The following is a 23,413-nucleotide window of genomic DNA, read 5'->3' as shown; positions in this document are numbered from 1 at the left end:
CGAGGTCTCCACCTGTGTAACTTCAGTCAAAGGCGCAGGTGGCACTAGGTGGAGAATACAGATGGAGTGACAGAGGTTTCAGATCTGCCACAGGTCTTCAGCTTAATTTGCATATTGATTCAAATGCTAATTTTTTAGTAATCGATGAATGGACTGGCCATGTAAAGGAACGGCTGGACTTGTCTGTGAAAGAGCTATACGCCAGTATAAATAGTTTTGGGATTGACATCATGCTGACAGATTCCGTTTAAGATGTATAATAACTATGCATTAAGTATTTAGTTAACTTTTTCTTCATCTCCATACGAAAGTTCCTTTAGTTTGTTGTGTCAGTGCCCAGAGGCTTTTGTCAAAATGGCATTAGTATTATTACAAAATAAGGAAGATAAAACTTTCCTATTAACTCTTACTGCTCATGACTGTGATGCCCCCTTACCAGCACCTTGTGCATATGCCCTGCCAGCTCCTCTTACTAGACTATTTTTGTTGTGTATGTAATGAGTCCCTCATTAAAGTTTTTAATGCACTTGTTTTTGGGAGAGCACTTGGCAGTGAGTTAACTTTGTCTTCCGACAAGGGAAAATGCTCGTATTTACTTTAAAATCAGCCTGGCTCATTGTACTGGTCAAGGGTTTATTTGATAAGGCAGGTGAACTGGAGAATGACGCCTCCCAGGTTTCTGTTGCTTTGAAGTGGTGTCAGTTACCTATACAGAAGTGAAACCCCAGCCAGCCGGAGAAGATTACCTGGGGAGGACAGAGGCTGATCACTCAGCATTAATTCTAGGAAATATATTCGCTCTAAACAGATGAAGACATGATTGGGAAGATGGAATCCTGCTTGTTCTGGTTTACGACCATAGGTATTCTACTGAATGTTAAAGCCAGGGACACAGTGGAAGCAAATGCCTATGTAAATTTTTCGTACTCCAGCCCTTTGCAAAACCTCACAATAGCGAAGTATTGTGAGTGCGGCTTGTTTGGGCTTAACTCTCCGATGAGTGATGCCCAAGGAGTGGTGGGCATCCCCATATCCCCCAACCTACAAGGATGTGATCCACGTACCACGTTTTCCATCACAACTAGACCTTGGATTGCTCTCATTGAAAGAGGGAATTGTACATTTTCAGAAAAGATCCTCCTGGCCGCCAGTAAAGGTGCACAAGCCGTGGTGATATACAATGCTCCCCCCAGCGCTGGCAATCAGACCATTCCAATGGTACACTATGGTAAGCAAGTGCTAATTAAATGCTATTTTTCTGCCTACTGCGATCTGTAAGCAGCAGTTTGTGTCTGCATTAATGATACACTGAGTAATGCTGGGTGTCCTAGCATTGTTCTGTGAACTATCTGAAACAAATACTTTTAGTGGTGATCGGCAGCTCTGTGACCTGGAATTACTATGCGGCTTTGTGTATCGCATTTGGTTTTGTAAATGCAAATTAACTCCCTTGCATATTGTGCCCTGACAAGTGCTTATTAACGACATCTAATTTCAGTGCAGGAAGACGCTCGCTGGCGACAGCTTCCAAGATATGAAAGTGATGTTTGTAAAGGTTTATTAACTCTTAAATTATTATATACAGTTAGGTCCATATATATTTGGACAGAAACATCATTTTTCTAATTTTGGTTATAGTCCTTACCACATTAAATTTTAAGCAAAACAATTCAGATGCAGTTGAAGTTCAAACTTTCAGCTTTCATTTGACGGTATCCACATTAAAATTGGATGAAGGGTTTAGAAGTTTCAGCTCCTTAACATGTGCCACCCTGTTTTTAAAAGGGCCAAAAGTAATTGGACAGATTCAATAATTTTAAATAAAATGTTCATTTTTAGTACTTGGTTGAAAACCCTTTGTTGGCAATAACTGCCTGAAGTCTTGAACTCATAGACATCACCAGACGCAGTGTTTCCCCCTTTTTGATGCTCTACCAGGCCTTCACTGCTGTGGTTTTCAGTTGCTGTTTGTTTGTTGGCCTTTCTGTCTGAAGTTTAGTCTTTAACAAGTGAAATGCTGCTCAATTGGGTTGAGATCAGGTGACTGACTTGGCCATTCAAGAATATTCCACTTCTTTGCTTTAATAAACTCCTGGGTTGCTTTGGCTTTATGTTTTGGGTTATTGGTCGTCGTTTCATACTACAAATGGACAATAGGTTTTGCTGCACTTGGCTGGATCTGAGCACACAATATGTCTCTGAATACCTCAGAATTCATTTGGCTGCTTCTGTCCTGTGTCACATCATCAATAAACACTAGTGACCCAGTGCCACTGGCAGCCAAGGATGCCCAAGCCATCACGCTGCCTCCGCCGTGTTTTACAGATGATGGGGCATGCTTTGGATCATGAGCTGTACCACGCCTTCGCCATACTTTTCTCTTTCCACCATTCTGGTAGAGGTTGATCTTGGTTTCATCTGTCCAAAGAATGTTCTTCTAGAACTGTGCTGGCTTTTTTAGATGTTTTTTAGCAAAGTCCATTCTAGCCTTTTTATTCTTGTTGCTTATGAGAGGCTTGCACCATGCAGTTAACCCTCTGTATTTACTTTCATGCAGTCTTCTCTTTATGGTAGATTTGGATATTGATACGCCGACCTCCTGGAGAGTGTTGGTCACTTGGTTGGCTCTTGTGAAGGGGTTTCTCTTCACCATGGAGATTATTCTGCGATCATCCACCAATGTTGTCTTCCATGGGCGCCCAGGTCTTTTTGCATTGATGAGTTCACCAGTGCTTTCTTTCTTTCTCAGGATGTACCAAACTGTAGATTTTGCCACTCCTAATATTGTAGCAATTTCTCGGATGGGTTTTTTCTGTTTTCACAGCTTAAGGATGGCTTGTTTCACCTGCATGGAGAGCTCCTCTGACGGCATGTTTACTTCACAGCAAAACCTTCCAAATGCAAGCACCACACCTCAAATCAACTCCTGGCCTTTTATCTGCTTAATTGAGAATGACATAACGAAGGGATTGCCCACACCTTTCCATGAAATAGCCATGGAGTCAATTGTCCAATTACTTTTGGTCCCTTTAAAAACAGGGTGGCACATGTTAAGGAGCTGAAACTCCTAAACCCTTCATCCAATTTTAATTTGGATACCCTCAAATGAAAGCTGAAAGTCTGAATTTCAACTGCACCTGAATTGTTTTGTTTAAAATTCATCGTGGTAATGTCTATAACCAAAATTAGAAAAATGTTTTATCTGTCCAAATATATATGGACCTAACTGTATGTTCTTCCTTACTTTATTTCCATAACGTTTGTCCTGTAGCTACCAAAAATGGCGCAAATTCAAAGACCGAAACCATGTAAGTGTTGGTAACACTGACAATTAAACTTTAGGGGGTTGCCACATCTTCTGTATTTGTTAGTTCACTGCTTGCCTGCCTCCTGACATCCCGGGGAACGGTGCACTCCTGATGATTGACAATTCATCTGTGCGCTCTCACGTGTTACAAACATAGGAAACTTTTCCTTTGCAACATTGGAGGAGCACCGGATCACTGGCCATCGTCAGAGCAGCACTTGCAAGCTCTACAGCAAAGAGCTTGTAAGGGCTGTGTTCAAAGGAGTATTACGGTTTAAAAAGAAGTATTTTTATTAATATTAATAATTGATGACCTATCTGTAGGACCAATATGCAATCGGTGGGGGACCATCACCTGACAACCCCATCAGTTGATATCTGCTCTGTAAATAGCCAGATGTAAATAATGTACAGAGAGGAACACAATAGTTTAATGGCCGCTGCTGATCACTGTTGTTTATCTCCCAATCATGTGAATGGTCACTAAACAATTTATGGAGTTGCTGTTATACTCTGTACATTGCTTACACTATGCTATTGTCAAAGCAGATATATTAGCTGAATAGGGGTGCCATGTACAAAATCCCCACAGCCACCCTGTACAGATAGATCAACAATATATAAGGCCTGGACAACCCCTTTAAATCAATTTTCCCTTCTATGAAGTAGTTATAGATTTCTATGCCATCACTTTATGACCAGTGGTGCTTTGGCCACTAGGACCCCAACTTTCCTAGACATAGAGTTTGCATGCCATGTTTGGCACTACATTCTCTTCTAAATCTTTCCTGTACAGCGGCACCCAATGCTATGCGGGGGAACTGCAGCACAGTCTCTATTTACTTGAACAGGATCATGTTCCAGTTCCCTGTACAGCAGGTGGCTACGAAATTGCTCCACAGTAGAAAACCACACTAGACTAGCCTCCTATCTCCTTAATTTTTAAGATCTTTGGGAGTCACAGAGGTAGGTTACCTATGAACGAAAACTCTCTTGGTCAAATTTACTGTTATTGTGAACAATTAATCAAGTTGAAGATGAAATGATCTCTAAAAGGCCTAAAGTTAAAGATGACACATTTCCTTTGTATTTTAGGCAAAAATAAAAATATATATTTTCATCTTTTACATTTTAAAAATTACAAAAAGAAAAATGGGCCAATGCAAAAATTTGGCCACCCTGCATGGTTAGTACCTAATCGCACTCCCTTTTGAAAATATCCCAGCTTGTAAGCGTTTTTGTAGCCAGCCAAGAGTTTTACAATTCTTGTTTGAGGAATTTTCATCTATTCTTCCTTGAAAAAGCCTTCCAGCACTGTGAGATTGCTGGGTCATCTTCCATCCTCTGCTATTTTGAGGTCTAGCCATAGATTTTCAATGATCAAATCAGGAGATTGTGAGGAACATTGTAAAACCTTCATATTGCACCTTTTGAAGTGGATTATTGTAGATTTTGACATGTTTAGTGGCATTATCCTTTTGTAGAAGCTATCCAAGTTTCAACTTCAGCTTTTTTGCTGATGGTGCTATGTTTGCATCAAGAATTTGTTGAAATTTCACTGAATCCATTTCATTGAATCCTCTACAACTGAAATATTCCCAGTGCCATCGGCTGCAACAACCCCAAAGCCTGATTAATCCAGCCCCATGCTGAATGGTTTTCAAGATGTTCTTTTCCTGAAATTATGTTTCCTTTACTCCTCCACAAATACCTTTGATCATTGTGGCCAAAGAGTTCTATTTTAACCTCATCGGTCCTCAGGACTTGTTTCCAAACTGCAACAGGTTTGTTTAGATGTTCTTTTGCATTCCTCTGACCCTGAATTTTATTGTGAAAGCGCAGGAGAGGTTTTCTTCTTATGACTCTTCCATGAAGGCCATATTTGTGCAGGTGCCTCTGAACAGTAGAACAATGTACCACAACTACAGAGTCAGCTAAATCTTTCTGAAGGTCTTTTGCAGTCAAGCAGAGATTTTGATTCGCCACCAGACCTTATCTTAACCTCCACTATTCGTGTTAATTGCAATTTCTTAATTTTAATTTGAACTGAGGAAAAAGGCAACTTGAAAATGCTTTGCTATCTTCTTATAGCCTTCTCTTGCTTTGTGGACCTGCATCATTTTTACATTCAGAGTGGTAGGCAGCTGCTTAGAAAAACCCATGGCTACTGTTTTTTGGTACAAGGTTAGAGGAGGCTGAGTTTCATAAAGCTGGGAAATTTGCATCACCTGGCCTTTCCTAACAATGATAGTGAACAAGCCATAACCCTAACAGATAAATTAAGGTCTGAAACCTTGGTCAAAGTTATCAGAGAACACAAGTCTCCGAGGGTGCCAACAATTTTGCATTGGTCCATTTTCCTTTGTGTAATTTTAAAAATGTAAAAGATGAAAATATTTTTTTTTTTGCCTAAAATGCAAAATAAATGTGTCATCTGTACCTTCAGGCCTTTTAGAGATCATTTCATCTGCAACTTAATTAATTGTTCACAGTAACAGTAATTTTGGCCAGGGGTGTCCAAACTTTTAACATGCCACTGTAGGGAAACCTTAATATATTGATAAGGCTTTGTAAATATATAGCGGTACCAGAACATACTTACTCCATACTGATTTTTACCAATCACAGAAATCTTGACCATGCTGGTTATATAATTACACATATAGCCTGATAGATGGTATCCCTACATTTGTGTACTACTTGTACAATCAGGATATCTCCTGATAGTTTAGACTCCTAAACAGAAAAATGTATTCCGAATATTATTAGTCTGATGGGATTGGGATGAATGGACGCTGTCTGGATATGACAGTGAACGGAAGAATAAGCAAAACTCTAGAGAAAAGTGCCTTATTCATCTCATTCTATAGACTACGAATGGAGCAGAAATGCGAATGTCGCTCCATTTAAGATCCTCCCAAGCAAGTACTGTACTTAAGATCCATGTTCTCATGACCATTGGTAAGGTCACTATAAATTTTACATACTGTGGATATTTGCTAGGTGTTTTTGTGTGACAACCCTTTTAAACGGAATTTGTCTGCAGGATTTCACTCTTCCAAACTATTTATATGAGCATGTGCCTCAGCTCTATTCCCTGCCCAGAACCGCCTGTTCCTGCTTGACTGACAGCTCCTGTGCATGAAGTTACACATCAATGGAGTCAAGCGGGAGCGCTCGGCAGAGAATAGAGTCGGATTTACAGAGGCTTGTGAGGAGCTTCTACAAGCTATTTATATGAACATATACAGTCATGGCCGAAAGTGTTAGCACCCTTGAAATTGTTCCAGAAATTCAAATATTTCTCCCCCAAAATTATTGCAGTTACATATGTTTTGTAATACAAATGTTCTTTCTGTGTATTAGAGCCACACAAAAAAAAAAACAGCTAAAAAAGTCATTGGGCATAATTTCTTATAAAACCCCCAAAATGGGCATGACTAAATTGATGGCACTCTGCACTTAATATTTGGTTACACACCCTTTGGAATAAATAACTGCAATCAATCGCTTCCTATAACCATCAACAAGCTTCTTGCACCTCTCAACTGGAATTTTGGACCACTCTTCTTTTGCAAACTGCTCCAGGTCTCTCATATTTGAAGGCGCCTTTTCCCAACAGCAATTTTAATATCTCTCCTCCGGTGTTCAATAGGATTTAGATCTGGATTCGTTGCTGGCCACTTCAGAACTCTCCAGCACTTTGCTTCCATTCCTTTCTTTGTGCTTCTTGAAGTATGCTTGGGGTCATTGTCCTGCTGAATGACCCATGACCTAGGATACAAACCCAACTTTCTAACACTGGAAACTACATTTCAGCCTAAAATTCTTTTGGTAATCTTCAGATTTCATGATTCTTTGCAAACAGTCAAGGCACCCAGTGCAGAAGCAGCAAAACAACCCCAAAACATCTTTGAACCTCCATCATATTTGACAGTAGGTACTGAGTTCTTTTCTTTGTAGGCCTCATTCCATTTCAATGAACAGAATAATGTGCTTTACCAATAAGCTCTTTCTTGGTGTCATCTGTCCACAAGACTCTTTCCCAGAAGGATTTTGGCTTACTCATGTACATTTTGGCAAACTGCAGTTTAGCTTTTTTATTTCTCTGATCAGCAGTGGAGCCTTCTTGGTCTCCTGCCGTAGCGTTTCATTTAATTCAAATGTCGATGGATAGCTCGCGCTGACATTGATAGACCCTGAGCCTGCACAACAGCTTGAATTTCTTTGGAATTTGATTGGTGCTGCTTATCCATCATCTGGACTATCCTGCTTTACAACTTTTCATTAATTTAATTTTCCTGTGCCATCCATGTGCAGGGTTATTAGCTACAGTGCCAGGGGTTGTAAATGTGGCACCCCTAGGGGTATTTGCCACAAAAATAGTTACTGACAGTAAGTACAAATACTAAAATAGCAAGACTGCACTACCTCTTCCGGCCAGAAGGGGGAGCTCCAGAGACTCCCCTTGATCCATTCTGGTCTGAGAGAAGAAATGGCAGTTGGGCCAAGGAGCTGATAGTGAGAGGTCATACAGTTGAATCTCTAACAGCCCTGTGACTGTTACCAGGCCTAAATCACCGGCCTGAGGAGAAGAGGGATAGAGAAAAAGGACATTGTGAGAACCGGGTAGCATTAATCACTACCCAGAACAGGCGCAAAGACGGATACCGGATCCGTGGCTGTATTCATTATATATAATACAGCAACCGGAAAAACGTGAGGTGATATCAGCTTCACTAGGGTCGGATGCAGCAACAGACACAGAGTTCAGCGGTACTCCCGGAGGGGGTAAACCGATAAAAGGACTCGGGTTGCCCGTCGAACCAGGACCCGGAGGAGACAGATTGGGCCGGCAGCCAGTTCACATACAGCAGCAGGGCCACACAGAAATTGCGCACAATAAGAGGCGAAGACCCCGGCAGGGTCAAAGTAACTCAGAGTTCCCATACAGACTCCGGTGACAGGACTGGTTGTAAATCCTTTTATGTTAAAGTAAACTGGTTAAACGTTTCAGTGCCTCAGTCTTTCATTTGGACAATAGCCATCTATCCAGGATCAGGATCGTCACCGCTGGGAGAACCTGCTGCTGATCAATTAAGTGCCTGTCCCCTCATGATACCCCTTACACTGTGCATTGCCTGAGGCCACAGCACCGGGTCAAGCCACCCGTGACATCCCCCTCAAGAGACAGACTCCATTGGTCCGGTGCTGGGTATCGCGGTCTCCTGGGCATCACAATTGGCGTCACGAACAGGATCTAGCCAGCCCGTATACCGGGTATTGTGTGCCGTGATTGGAGCCCAAAACTGTGAAAACTGGGATGAAAAATCTTGAAAATTGACTTTATTAAAGAAAAATCCATTCCCCATTGAAAACTATTGAAAGTGACTTTTCCCCATTGGTTATAATGGAGTAAAGATGGCCGCCATCCCCTGAGGTAATCACTTCATAACCGTTAGGCACGAGACTGTTAATTGAGCTACGCCATCACCTGAGCCCCAGTCTAACTGAAAAACTTCAGAATCCGCCATTACAGAGCGCGGTGGGTGGGAGCAGCAGGGGGCGTGTCATTGTGGGCGGCACCAAGCTGAGCGCTCTGACATCAGAGCAAGGGGAAAATCGATCCTGCTGCACAGCGGAACGAATCTACACTATCCCGACGGAAGCGGAGGACCGGAAGGGTCCGGATTAACTAAGGGGGCACAGTATGTCGCAGCACGGAGACGCCGCAGCACTCGGCAACGCTAATGCAGCTGAAAGACAGAGTGTCAATAGAGAGTCCGGCAGCGCAGCGGTGCAAGGAGTGGCGCCCATCATGCCGGTGCTGATGCCATATACCCCGGGTGGCCCATGGCTTCCAATGTATGAAGGTGAGCCTAATACCCTTGACGATTTCAGAGAAAAGATGATGGCCCATTTTGACATGTTCCCTGTGGGTGAAGTTCAGCGTGTTAGTCTCCTGATGATGCAGTTAAGTGGCCATGCTAAGCGAGAAGTCACAGCATGGGCAGCTGATCTAAAAGGCACTGTTGAACGCATATTTGCTGGATTAAAAGCTACATTTGAAACCACGGCCAGCAGCAAAGCTAAAATACGATTCTTTAGTTGCAAACAAAAAGCTAATGAGGGCGTGAGAGACTTTGCCTTAAACCTGCAGGAAGCCCTTAAATCACTTACACTGGCTGAACCCATTTTTAACACCGGAGCGGATAAACTGCTAAGAGATCAATTTATTGAGGGACTCTACACCCCTTCTCACCGGGGGCATGTGAGCATGCTTGTTTTTAAGAACCCTGAATTGACATTTGCCCAATTAAAGGAGAGCGCTATACGTCTCCAGCTGGCAGAGGCACCTCGGGATCAGGATCCTGCGCAACCCATGGCAGAGGCACCTCAACAACAGGGAGTGCCAGTGACATCAGCTATGTCTGGGGCCATTGCTAAGCCCCTGGGGCCCAGTACTAATGAGGCTCTTCAACAAAAGCTTGACTCTTTAGCTGATGTTGTTGCTTCAATGGCTAAAACCATGCAGGAGATGAGAGGACACAAGATGGAGTTGGCAAACGGTAGAGAGGATGTTCCATGGATGAGACCCCGGAGATACCCGACATGGAGAGGACGACCCCGCGACCGCTACCAACCGGATGGACAGCCCATTTGCCGCCGTTGCCAGCAGCCGGGCCACTTTGCACGAGATTGTGATTTAAACGGGAATCCCCTGGGAATGCGGGCCGCTTCGCAGGAATGAACTTTCAAGGCCCAACACCCTGGCACGACAGGTACATCGGAGGACGACCCATTATCCCTATCGTGCTGGACGGAATTCCCCTCAACGCTTTGCTGGACACAGGTTCCCAGATTTCATCTATACCGTATATCCTTTATAAGAGGTACTGGGCTGATGCAGATATTGATAAAGGGCCCTCTGATGTTGAACTAGATATATGGGCCAGTAATGGTAAGTTGGTACCGAAACTAGGATTCAGGGAGATAACCATAAAGATTGGTAAAGTAGAACTGAAGAAACAGGGTATAATTGTTGTTGATGTTGACCGGCGGAACTGTGAACCAACTGTATTGATAGGAATGAATGTGTTAGAGAACTGCTTTTCCGAAGTCATTTCTGTCTTACAGCAAATTGCTGAAACTGCCCAATCCTGCCAGCAGAGAGTTCTCCGGAGGGAAATAAAAGTATTGATGTTAAGGCAACAGGTAGAAGTTGCAGGTGGAGAAATCGGCAGTGTGAGGGTAAGTGATCCAACGTCTATTGTAATCCCACCAAAAACAGAAATGCTGGTATGGTGTAGAGCAGCCATTGGTACTAAGGGACGAGATTATCAAGCCTTAATAGAACCAGTGTACACCGACAGCAGGCCCACTATACTCACAGCACGAGGGATAGTCGAGGTACACCGGGGACGAGTGCCGGTACGACTTTTGAACTGTGGAGAGGAAGAGGTCACTTTGCCAAGGTATGCTACAATGGCAAAGCTATATACTGTTGACCACAATGCCATCACAACCATTGAGCCCTTAGAACCAACCTGTCAGGTGGAAGGCAATGGCTCAGATGGAGAAATGGAGGATTGGTGCCAACAGCTACACGTGGGCATAAATTCAACACCTACCCATCAAAAACAAGGGGTGTATAGGCTAGTGACGGAATATGAACAAGTCTTCAGTAAACACCCATCGGACCTCGGACGGATAGAAGGGGTAGAACACACAATCCCCACAGGTGACCATCCCCCAATAAAAGAAAGATATAGACCCATACCGCCCGCTCACTATCAATGTGCAAAAGATATGCTGAGGGAAATGAAACAGGCCGGGGTAATAAGAGACAGCTGTAGCCCCTGGGCGGCCCCTCTAGTGATTGTCAAAAAAAAGGACGGAACCATGAGAATGTGCGTAGACTACCGGAAGATTAATAACATCACCCATAAAGACGCCTACCCCTTGCCTAGGATAGAAGAGTCCTTAACTGCTTTGAAATCTGCTAATTATTTTTCCACCTTAGACTTAACAAGCGGGTATTGGCAAGTCCCTGTGGCTGAGAGAGATAAGGAAAAGACGGCATTCACCACACCAATGGGTCTATGTGAATTTAATCGCATGCCGTTCGGACTCTGCAACGCATCCGGTACCTTCCAGCGGCTGATGGAATGCTGCCTCGGACACAAGAACTTCGAGACCGTCCTCCTGTACCTAGATGATGTGATCGTCTACTCAAAGACTTACGAACAACACTTAATAGACCTGGCAGAAGTGTTCGAAGCCTTATCCAGGTATGGCATGAAAGTCAAGCCATCCAAATGTCACCTTCTCAAGCCAAAGGTACAGTACCTGGGACACATCGTGAGTTCGGAGGGAGTAGCACCAGATCCCGAGAAAATAAGCGCCATAAGGGATTGGCCAAGACCTACCAGCGCAAAAGAAGTGAGACAATTCCTGGGATTGGTGGGTTACTATCGCAGATTTATAAAAGGATTTACCAAGTTGGCAGCACCCTTGCAAGACACCTTGGTAGGGCAGACGAAGAAACCTTCAAACCGAAACCCTCCTTTTCAGTGGAACGACGAAAGGGAAGACTCCTTTGAACAACTAAAGAAGGCACTAACCGGAGAAGAGGTTCTGGCATACCCAGATTACCATAAACCTTTCATCCTCTACACCGATGCCAGTAATGTGGGACTAGGAGCGGTGCTGTCACAAAAGCAAGAAGGTCGGGAGAAAGTCATCGCCTTTGCAAGTAGAAAGCTCCGGCCTACTGAAAGAAATTCAGAAAATTACAGCTCCTTCAAATTGGAACTACTGGCAGTAGTTTGGGCTGTGACGGAGCGTTTCAAACACTATCTGGCCGCTGCAGAATTTATTGTCTATACTGACAACAATCCGTTGACCCACCTGGACACAGCCAAATTAGGTGCGTTAGAACAGCGATGGATAGCCCGGTTATCTAATTACAACTTCAAGATCAAGTATCGAGCAGGTCGCAAGAATGGAAATGCCGATGCCCTATCCCGGATGCCACACTTGAGAGATGTAGAAGAAGAAACGGAGGAGCTTGAAGAAATTGAACTACCAGCCTTCCATCATCCCAAGGCAAAACATCATCAGTCAAGTACCTATCAGAAACAACAAGAGGTGAATTTTAATCCGTTAGCACACCATAGATGGGCTGACACCCAAGACAGCAATCCGGCTGTGAAGTTGGTGAAGGAACTGCTGACTGAGCAAAGTGCATATCCCGATGAGGATGCCCCAGAAGAGACGCATCAACTCTGGAAAGAGAGAGGCAAAATGTTCCTGTATCAAGGGAAGCTCTGTAGAAGGTACACCAATCCGAAAACACATGAATTGGTTTGGCAGATTATCGTGCCTAAACAAGATGTCAAGATGGTCCTCGAAGCTTACCATAATGGTGCTGGTCACTTTGGTTGGAAAAAGTTAGAAGTACTTCTAAGAGAAAGATTTTATTGGGTCGGGATGAGAAAATCAATCGAACAGTGGTGCAGAAATTGTGGCCCGTGCAACCTCAGAAGAAACGATCAAAAGAACCAAAGAGCACCACTGCAGCCCATAATCACCAAACAACCACTTGAACTTGTAGCCATAGACCACGTGAAGTTGACACCAAGCCGGTCCGGCTATGTCTATGCCTTGACCATCGTGGACCATTATTCACGCTTCTTGGTAGTAGTACCCGTAAAAGATCTGACAGCAAAAATAGCAGCCAAAGCGTTCCAAACATACTTTTGTAGACCCCATGGATATCCGGAACAGGTTCTCACCGACCAAGGTACAGCCTTTGAATCAGAGATCTTCAGAGAATTCTGTAATATGTATGGTTGGAAAAAGATCCGGACGACGGCCTATCATCCACAAACAAACGGCTTATGCGAGAAGATGAACCATATTGTAATAGACCTACTAAAGACTTTACCTGAGACAGAAAGGAATCAATGGCCAGAGAAATTGCCTGACTTGGTGGATCTGTATAATCATGTCCCGGTGAGCTCCACCAACTGCACCCCAGCTTACCTTATGCGTGCAAGACCCGGCCAATTACCAATCGATCTAGAAATGGGAATTCTGAAACCAGACGCAGAAGTTCAAGACTCCAATGGGGATATCATACGGCAAAAGCAGTATCGCCAAGTGCAAGAGAGTGTGGAAAGAAGCCTTCAGCAAACTAGAGAAAGACAAGAGCGAACTTTCAACCAGAATGCTCTAGCGACCCCATTAAGACCGGGTGACCAAGTGCTCAAGAGAAATCGTCGAACCAATAAACTGGACAATCAGTGGGAAGCCGTACCCTACACAGTTTTACCAACAAGAGTGGATAATCCTAAAATGTGTCTCATTAGCAAAAACGGAGGCTTAACATCTGTACTAGTGTCAAGAGACAATCTTAAATTATGTCCGGAAGCATTGAAAGAGCCAGACGTTGTCCAGCCAGAACCAGAAGTTATTCAACCCATACAGGTTCAACCAGTAAAGGAAAAAGAAGAGGAAGTGTATCACACCTGTATAGGAGACTTTCCCAAAACCCTACTAACATACCATGGTGCAGTAGTGGTTCCCATGGTGGCCTTTTACCCAACACCGAACCCAATACCAGAAGTCCCAAGACAGGAAGAGGCTGACCCCGTACTACAGGAGGTTCCAGGCCAGGAAGAACAGATTCCTGGTCAGAGTAATCCCATTCACGGTGGACTTGCCAACTCCATAGTCGTGGAATTATCTTTAGCAGAGCGGGCAGATACTACATCCGCAGTAGACAGTAGTACACCACATGAAGAGACACCGCTATTACGTAGATCACAGCGTAGTACCCAGGGTCAATTACCGGCCAGGTATGCAGATTACCAACTATAAAGCTCATAATGTGAATTGTATATATGTTATGCCGTATATAGTTAAACAGAAAATGTAGTATAGTCATTGCTATCAGTCTGCAACGTTTAAGCCCAGTGCCTACAGAGACTTGTCTGTATGAACTTATTGCATATTCTTGAACTTTTGATCAGCCCGGAGGCACTAAATCAAAGCTCCGGAAAGACTGCTTTTTGAACTTTGCTTTTTGCTCTTTTTGAACTTTCTTTAGACTTTATATTGATAACTCCGTTGGAAAAATGGAACTAAATTCCTGGACACTAAGTACAGTGCCGTTCCTAATACCTTCAAGGATAGAACTGTATTAATGGACGCTATTTGAAGTGACTTTTTACAGAACTGTATTGTTGTTTCCTTGAGTGGTTTTTGTAACTTTTCATTTTTAAGACTCTGTACATATTAATTGTTATTTCAAAATGTTATTGTCCCACAGTCCCGGAGTACTGTTCTTAACTAAGGGGGAATGTGGCACCCCTAGGGGTATTTGCCACAAAAATAGTTACTGACAGTAAGTACAAATACTAAAATAGCAAGACTGCACTACCTCCTCCGGCCAGAAGGGGGAGCTCCAGAGACTCCCCTTGATCCATTCTGGTCTGAGAGAAGAAATGGCAGTTGGGCCAAGGAGCTGATAGTGAGAGGTCATACAGTTGAATCTCTAACAGCCCTGTGACTGTTACCAGGCCTAAATCACCGGCCTGAGGAGAAGAGGGATAGAGAAAAAGGACATTGTGAGAACCGGGTAGCATTAATCACTACCCAGAACAGGCGCAAAGACGGATACCGGATCCGTGGCTGTATTCATTATATATAATACAGCAACCGGAAAAACGTGAGGTGATATCAGCTTCACTAGGGTCGGATGCAGCAACAGACACAGAGTTCAGCGGTACTCCCAGAGGGGGTAAACCGATAAAAGGACTCGGGTTGCCCGTCGAACCAGGACCCGGAGGAGACAGATTGGGCCGGCAGCCAGTTCACATACAGCAGCAGGGCCACACAGAAATTGCGCACAATAAGAGGCGAAGACCCCGGCAGGGTCAAAGTAACTCAGAGTTCCCATACAGACTCCGGTGACAGGACTGGTTGTAAATCCTTTTATGTTAAAGTAAACTGGTTAAACGTTTCAGTGCCTCAGTCTTTCATTTGGACAATAGCCATCTATCCAGGATCAGGATCGTCACCGCTGGGAGAACCTGCTGCTGATCAAGTAAGTGCCTGTCCCCTCATGATACCCCTTACACTGTGCATTGCCTGAGGCCACAGCACCGGGTCAAGCCACCCGTGACATCCCCCTCAAGAGACAGACTCCATTGGTCCGGTGCTGGGTATCCCGGTCTCCTGGGCGTCACATAAACTTCTTGATTATGTTGCCCACTGTGGACAAATGAACATCAAGATCTCTGGAGATGGACTTGTACCTTTGAGATTGTTGATATTGTTTGACAATTTTGATTCTCAAGTCCTCAGATAGTTATCTTCTCCCCTCTGTGTTCTCCATGCTTAGTGTGACACACAGACACACAAAGCAAAGATTGTCAACTTCTACTTTTTTTTTTAATCTGATTTCAGATGTGATTTTCATATTGCCCACAGCTGTTACTTGCCATAGGTGAGTGTGAACGAGCCTCATATGCTTGAAACATAATTGTTTACCTACAAATTTGGAAAGGTTTCAACAATTTTCTCCAGCCCATTTTGGGGGTTTTGTGTGAAATTCTGTCTAATTTGAAATTGCAATAATTTTCTGGGAGAAATACTTCACTTTATGGAACAATTTCAAGAGTGCCAACACTTTCGGCCATGACTATACATGTGCATATAAATAGTATGGGGGGGTGAAATCCTGCTGACAGATTCCATACAGTCATGTCCATAATTTCAAGACATGACTGACATGATTATTACAAAAGCTGTCTGAACTAGGTAGTAGCACTTGCTCCACATAGTAGTAGTTAAGTATTTTTGGCTTGTGTCTACCAAAGGAAATTAAGGATTTTGTCAATGGACTGAATTGTCCTTATCAGCTCCAAAAGGGCTTGTCTTCTAATAGACATTTTAGGTCTATTTTGAAGAACCTGGCTCCACTGGAGAATCCTCTGGTAATCTGTTGAACCAGTCTGACTCTGGCTACAAAAGATAGAACAATGCTCAAAATACAGCATAATATAAAAAATCAGATGAACCATACAATTAGTATATTGCATCTCTTGTAGCCAATATTGATTCCAGACTTTTATGGTAGTAAGTTGTGTCTAGCATCTTAACTGGTGCTTAAAGAAAACTTTTTATATAAAACAAACACTATTAACCTGCAGTTATTAGGTTAATCTGCAGTTTAATAGCATTCTAAAGCCATGCGGATGCCACACCGAGCGCCTGGCTTCCGTGAGGATATTAGCTTTTTTCCTCCTGGCAGCCTCTGACTTTCAGTCACAGAGGTGCGGCCTGAGCTGCATCAGTCACCACTCAGTTCATAGTGAGCGGCAGCTGTAACAACGCCCAGGTACTGATGCACTGCTGAGCCGGCTGTCAGTCAGTGCCGGGGCATGGTTATAGCCACTGCCCACTTTGTACTGAGCGGTAAATATAGCTGCACTGTCTGGGCCTCTGTGACTGAAAGCCGGAGACACCCGGAAGGAATAAGTTCACCTCCTGCTGGCGGCCTGGCGTTAGAAAGCTATTAAATTACAGGATAACTCCACATCTGTAGGTTAATATCATTTTTTGACAGGACAAGTTCCCTTTAATAGTGCATGTCTTCTTCCATCTTACGGTCCATCATAAATTGTCTTTTGCTAAAGAACCATCAGTGGTGGTTGTGGGCTACCTGATGCTCTGCAGTAAACACATGCATCATTCACTTCATTCACTGTTTTCCAGTGACGCATTTCAGAAATCCATTAAAGTCTCTTGTAAAGATTTTGCAAGGTAACTTGAGTAGCACCTTTTGTATTATTTTTTCCGTGGATTGAAGTAGACATTCAACTTTACCTAGTCACATTGTTGTGTATTACAATATACTCGGCTCTCTTGCCAGTCAGCAGTAGCCAAATATTCAGCCATTGCTTGAAAGGCATATTTTTCAACCTCACATATTGATATTTTTCATGAGGCATACTGTGTATCTGACTGTGAATCCTTCCAGTATCGGGCCATCATAAAAGCTAAATGGATAATGCATAGTGTTGCATGAAAGAACAATGCAATGTAGGTGTATTTAAGACTGATTCAGAAGTCTGTAAGTCATGTATGTGGCTGTAGAAGGATCATGTAAATCATTTGTAACATCCATGGATCCTGCAAGAGGTTGCATTTTCCCTGTAACTTGAGCTAATATACCAGCCCCAGTTACAAGGGAACATACCTGAATATGTGTCTGGTCAAGAAAGGAGGCTGTAAATGGCCCGGTCTTGAACTGGATAACATTGTGATGAACAGGAGAAGCTTTGTAATCTACTTTTCGTTTCTTATAAAAAAAAAATCACTGACGAAACCATAATAATAAAAACTGACAAATGCACCATACGCTGATGATCAGATAAAAAACGCTGGTGAAAAATAGTGCCATTTTTGCATACCACAAAAATCACTGACCTCTGAATGAGGCGTTAGAGAAGACAAGGATTGACAATTTTACATTAGAGCTAAATAAGTACTTCAAGAATGACACCGGGGAGATCCCACCACTGTCACCAGTTTGTCAGAGGACTCCAATCATCAGGACTATTACTCAATTGACTGGTGATGAGTGATGGACAAGGCCGCAGCTGCTTCCACTATTATGCTGGTTATTGGGGAACCCACATTGAGCGTATGGTATATACACCTTCGATTCCAATGCCTGAAATATATGTATATACCCCGGTACGGTCACTGCCAATGACACAATAAGAAATAGAACTGCTAGCTGCCACCAATTATCTTTTATACCAGCCGATCGGACACCCGTTACAGGTAGGGTATGGCTTCAGGGGTTCTGTTTGCAGAGCAAGAGGAACACAGTTATTACATTTTATATATTTTATCCAGAAAGGTAGGCATTGCTTGTATATCTTTCATAAAGATGATACAAAATGGGAACAAAACAATATGGTACATACAATTACATACCATAAAAAGGAATAACAATAGAGAATTACTAAACCTGATGATGTAGGAATGACTTTTATCTTTATGGAGGAAGCACTCCGATTTAGAAAATGGAACACTCTCACAGCAAACTAGCAATCTTCCTGAAAGAAGACAGACACCCAAATTTAGCTTTTTATGAAATCATGGTCACGCCCTCATACCTCCCCTTGGTGAGCTCATGTGGGGGCTGGTTGTGGGATGTGCTAGGTCTGTTTGAATTTTATCCTAAACTTCGGGATATCTTCGCCCCTAGAGTTCGCAGGTGGTAGATATCATCGTCATGTTTCTTGTTGAGATTTTATCTGTCTATAGAAATAAAATATGACATGGATAGCATCATCCTTTCTGCTGGCCTTATAGTGATGTGAGGGATTCTTTTATGTACATCCCTTTCCTACGACGCCGGAAATATATTTTCCGTCAATATTGGATCAAAGCAAACCCCAATATTCATTGCTGACCACTGGCTCCAGCTGGACTGTGATCAGTGCTTTGATCAGAGGAAGTTCTTTGGTTTGAACATACTTCCCCGCCTCTGCCTGAATGAATCTCAGCCATGGTGCCTTCCCAGCAAATCTCATGCTGTAATTACCCGGACACTGCAGGGGGCTCCTACTTCAAGGGAAATGGAAGTATCTGCTCTCTTTCTCACTTCTTCATTTATAATTAGTTTCTCTGTTTCCCAGCCTCAATTAATTCTATATGTTAAATATGTTGGTGATATGTCCCCTCTCCGGAGATGTCTTATTGATTTTAATTTCTCTCTATGACAAAGTATTCTATATTTGTTCAGACAAAAGCATGTCCAATTGTAAGGCTGGCAAAAGATATGGTGAAAATCAATATCATTGTAGACATGGCAGTTTACAGGCTTATGTAGTAACCTTTGTGCGTGTTCCAGCTGTCTTCATGATGTAGTTGGCTTTTATTGTGGGCATTAGTAAGAAATATAGATAAATAGGCAACATACAGATACTGCACACGTAGAACCAAATCAATACTCGAACCTTGGGCGCGGACTGTGAATTTCAGACATGTGAAACCGGCCTTAACCTCTACGTCGGAAAATTGGGAATACTAGGGTACATTGGAGGTTTACCATACTGTACCACCCAATTCTTCATACATGAATATTCCCATACACTGTCCACATGATTCCATCATACAGTGCATAAATATATTACCACATAGTGCTAAAATAATATAAAATACTTAAACAATGTTCCCTCCAAAGAATGCTACACTGATCAAAAGGTTATGGCATAGTCTAAGTGTGTGCCATACCTTAGTACAGTGATGGCAAACCTTTTAGAGACCAAGTGCCCAAGCTGCAACTCAAAACCAAATTATTTATCGCAATTTGCCAAAACAGCAATTTATCTTGAATAATGAGGTTTTAGTTTCGAAAAAACAACTTATACATTAAGATCACCCCTTTCTCCATGCAGCATCCAGCATGCAGCCCCACTTGAGTAACATCAACTCCTTTACCATAGCCACATACGCATATTACACTTTCCCCAGTGATGTTACTTTGTTTGGTGGTCTGCGTGATGCTACAAACATCACCACCTTCCCCATGCGGCACTCCCCCAGCACACAGCCCCATTCAAGTAACCCTAACCCTTCCCCACACAGCCCAAGCATAATATTACCCCCTTACCCATGCGTGTAGCGCATAGCATCACACACACAAAATTACCCCTTTCCCCATGCAGCCCCACGCACGTAATATCATCCTTTTCCCTGTTCAGCTCCCCCAATATGCAGCCCCTTCGCTGCGCAATCATTCAACATGCAGCCCCCATGTAGGAACATCCACTTATCTGTATCCCCAACAAACTTCCTCAGATCACTTACACTTAGTCCTATGTATAAAGATAACATTGCGTCATTGTGCAGCACTTCAGTAATCACAGTTGAATCTCTCCATGAGTCTAAATCCTAAAAAGACATGTGTTGTCCCTATTATGTATTAATTTCTTCCATCCTGTACTAAATTTTTCCCATCCTGGGCCCCTTTCTCGTATATAAATCCCCCATCCTTGTATATACAGGTGCATCTCACAAAATTAGAATATCATCAAAAAGTTAATTTATTTCAGTTCTTCAATACAAAAAGTGAAACTCATATATTAGATAGAGTCATTACAAACAGAGTGATCTATTTCAAGTTATTTCTGTTAATGGTGATTATGGCTTACAGCCAATTAAAACCCAAAAGTCATTATCTCAGTAAATCAGAATACTTTATAACACCAGCTTGAAAAAATGATTTTAGCATCCGAAATGTTGGCCTACGGAAATGTATGTTCAGTAAATGCACTTAATACTTGGACGGGGCTCCTCTTGCATCAATTACTGCACCAATGCGGCGTGGCATGGAGGTGATCATTCTGTGGCACTGCTGAGGTGTTATGGAAGCCCAGGTTGCTTTGTTAGCAGCTTTCAGCTCCTCTGCATTGTTGGGTCTGGTGTCTCTCATCTTCCTCTTGACAATACCCCATAGATTATCTATGGGGTTAAGGTCAGACACGTTTGCTGCCAATCACGCACAGTGATACTGTTGTTTTTGAACCAGGTATTGGTACTTTTGCCAGTGCAGACAGGTGCCAAGTCCTGCTGGAGGAAAAAATTCCCATCTCCAAAAAGCTTGTCGGCAGAGGGAATCATGAAGTGCTCTAAAATTTCCTGGTAGACGCTGCGCTGACTTTAGTCTTGATAAAACACAGTGGACCTACACCAGCAGATGACATGGCTCCCGAAACCATCATTGATTATGGATGCTTCACACTAGACTTTTTAAATCAAGAAGAAAGAGTGGAGAGACAGACAATCCAAGCTGCTTGAGGTCAGGGACAGGGACAGTCTCTATCTCGGCAGCTGTTAAACTAGTGGGCTCAGTGGCTCGGGAATGACGCCCAGAGCCTGAGAGACCAAGGAGGAGAGTGACAGTCCTGAAAGTTTGAGTTCTACGAGTCCTAACGTCAGGGCTGAAGTGAATGGTCGAGCCGTCCGTTGCCTGATTGATACTGGTTCACAAGTGACCACCATGCCGGAAACGTACTTTAGACGTCATTTTCCAGAAGTGTCACTGCCAGAGTGGGGCCCAGTGATCAGACTTACGGCAGCCAACCAGTTGCCCATCCCGGACGCAGGGGTGGTCTGGATGGAGAGTAAAGTGTGCAGAAAGGATGTTGGCCGAAAAGGACTCGTGTTGGTCGCCGGAGATGTCAGCAGCGGGGCTGTGGTGACTCTCGGGATGAATGTACTGAAAGAAATCAGAACTCTCCTGATCAGTGAGCAGCAAGAAGCCTTTCTGGACTGTTGGAGCCCATGAACCTCCCACAGAAAGGTATTTCAGCAATTGATATGGGCTGCCCAGGCCCAGGAAATGTCAAGTGAAGGGAAAGGTCTGGGAAAGGTGATGATTCCTGCAGCTGCTACACTCATTCTACTGCCTAGTCAGACGGTGCTCACATTGCTAGTATGAGCCTGTACACCTCTCGAGGGGGTGAAGTGCAGATAGAGCCAACATTGGTGGATCAGGTACCCCCAGGACTCCTTGTCGCTCAGACATTAGCCACAGTCCATGATGGTAACATTGTGGTGCAGTGCATCAACCTGGGAGAAGATAATCTCACTCTCCCACCTAAGAGTGAAGTGGCTCGGGTACTAGGAATGCCAGAAGAGTTGGTGCAACCAGAGGCTGTACAGTTAGCAGTAATGCAAGCAGACCTATGGACCCTAGCCATTACAATGACACCAGAGCATCCACCTGGAAACCTGAAGGACTGTAGTCGAATTTTGAAGCAGATGCAGGCCGAGTTGACGGGACTCTCACCACAACAGGTGCAACAGGTGGAAACTGTACTAGAGCGCTACCAAAAGGTATTCGCTCTCCATGAAGATGACTTTGGGTGCACCCAGGCTATCGCTCACGAGATTTCCACGAGACATGCTGCGCCAGTCCAGAAAAGATATCGACATACACCGCCTCAGATGGACCAGGAAGTGAAGGAGATGCTGGCTCACATGTTTCAGAGCGGAGTCATAAGGGAGAGTCAGAGCACGTGGGCAGCTCCCATTTTTCTAGTTTAGAATAAAGACGGAACCCTGCGCTTCTGCGTTGACTATAGACGACTGAATGCTTGTAAGGTGTGGGATTCCTATCCATTGCCCAGAACTGAGGAATCATTGCCTGCCTTGGGAAAGGCAAAGTATTTTTCGTCCCTGGATCTGGCCAGCGGGTACTGGCAGGTGCCCATGGCTGAACACGACTGGCCGAAGACAGTGTTTATACTGCCCATGGGATTGTTTGAGTTTAATAGGATGCCCCAAAAATGACACCTTTTTCGCAATCAAATTGAGTACCTGGGACACATCGTATCCGCTGAAGGAGTGAGACCAGTGCGAGAAAAGATAGCAGCGGTGCAAGAATGGCCCACCCCAAAAACCGTAAAAGACATTCAGGCCTTTCTGGGGCTTACTGAGTACTATCGAAGGTTTGTAAAGAATTTCACCCATCTCGCCAATCCACTGCTGGAACTACTAAAGGGAGTGCCATCTGGTTGGAAAAATTGAGCTATCCAATGGGGAACCGGCCAGGAGGAAGCGTTCAGAGCCTTGAAGATGGCCTTGTCCGAGGCCTCAATACTCGCCTACGTGGATTTCTCACAGCCCTTCATCCCTCACACTGATGAAAACCTACATGGTCTGGAGGCCGTTTTATTACAAATGCAGGAAGGAAAGGAACGAGTGATAGCCTATACGAGCCGGTCTCTTTACGACTCAGAACGGAGCCCGGACAATTGCAGCCCTTTCACGTTGGAACTGCTGGCGTTGGTGTGGGCAATGACCAAAAAGTTGTCAAAGTATTTGTCGGGGTCTGAAGTCCTGGTACGCACCAATAATAAACCTCTAGCCCACCTGAAAAAGCAAAATTAGGGTCCTTGGAACAACGATGGGTTTCCCGCATGGCGAAGTATCGGTACAAGATCGCTTATCAGGCCGGGGCCGAGAATGCGCACGCTGATCCTCACTCGAGAGTGACTCATGAGTGGTCTGAAC

The 23,413-nt window shown here is 43.8% G+C and overlaps 1 protein-coding gene across 1 annotated transcript in view; it reads left to right on the top strand.

Annotated features, from left to right (window-relative positions):
* Positions 1-712: 712 nt before the first annotated feature.
* Positions 713-23,413, top strand: part of RNF128 (ring finger protein 128) — a 264,575-nt gene continuing 241,874 nt past the window's right edge. The window contains exon 1 of the mRNA XM_069747071.1: positions 713-1,228. Coding sequence (XP_069603172.1) covers positions 817-1,228 — 412 coding nt within the window. The 5' untranslated portion in view covers positions 713-816. The remainder of the gene's footprint in view (positions 1,229-23,413) is intronic.

Source organism: Ranitomeya imitator, chromosome 2 (genome assembly GCF_032444005.1).
Source record: "Ranitomeya imitator isolate aRanImi1 chromosome 2, aRanImi1.pri, whole genome shotgun sequence".
NCBI lineage: Eukaryota > Metazoa > Chordata > Amphibia > Anura > Dendrobatidae > Ranitomeya > Ranitomeya imitator.
Note: the sequence above shows the minus strand (reverse complement) of the source record. Positions and strands in the feature narration are given on the sequence as shown.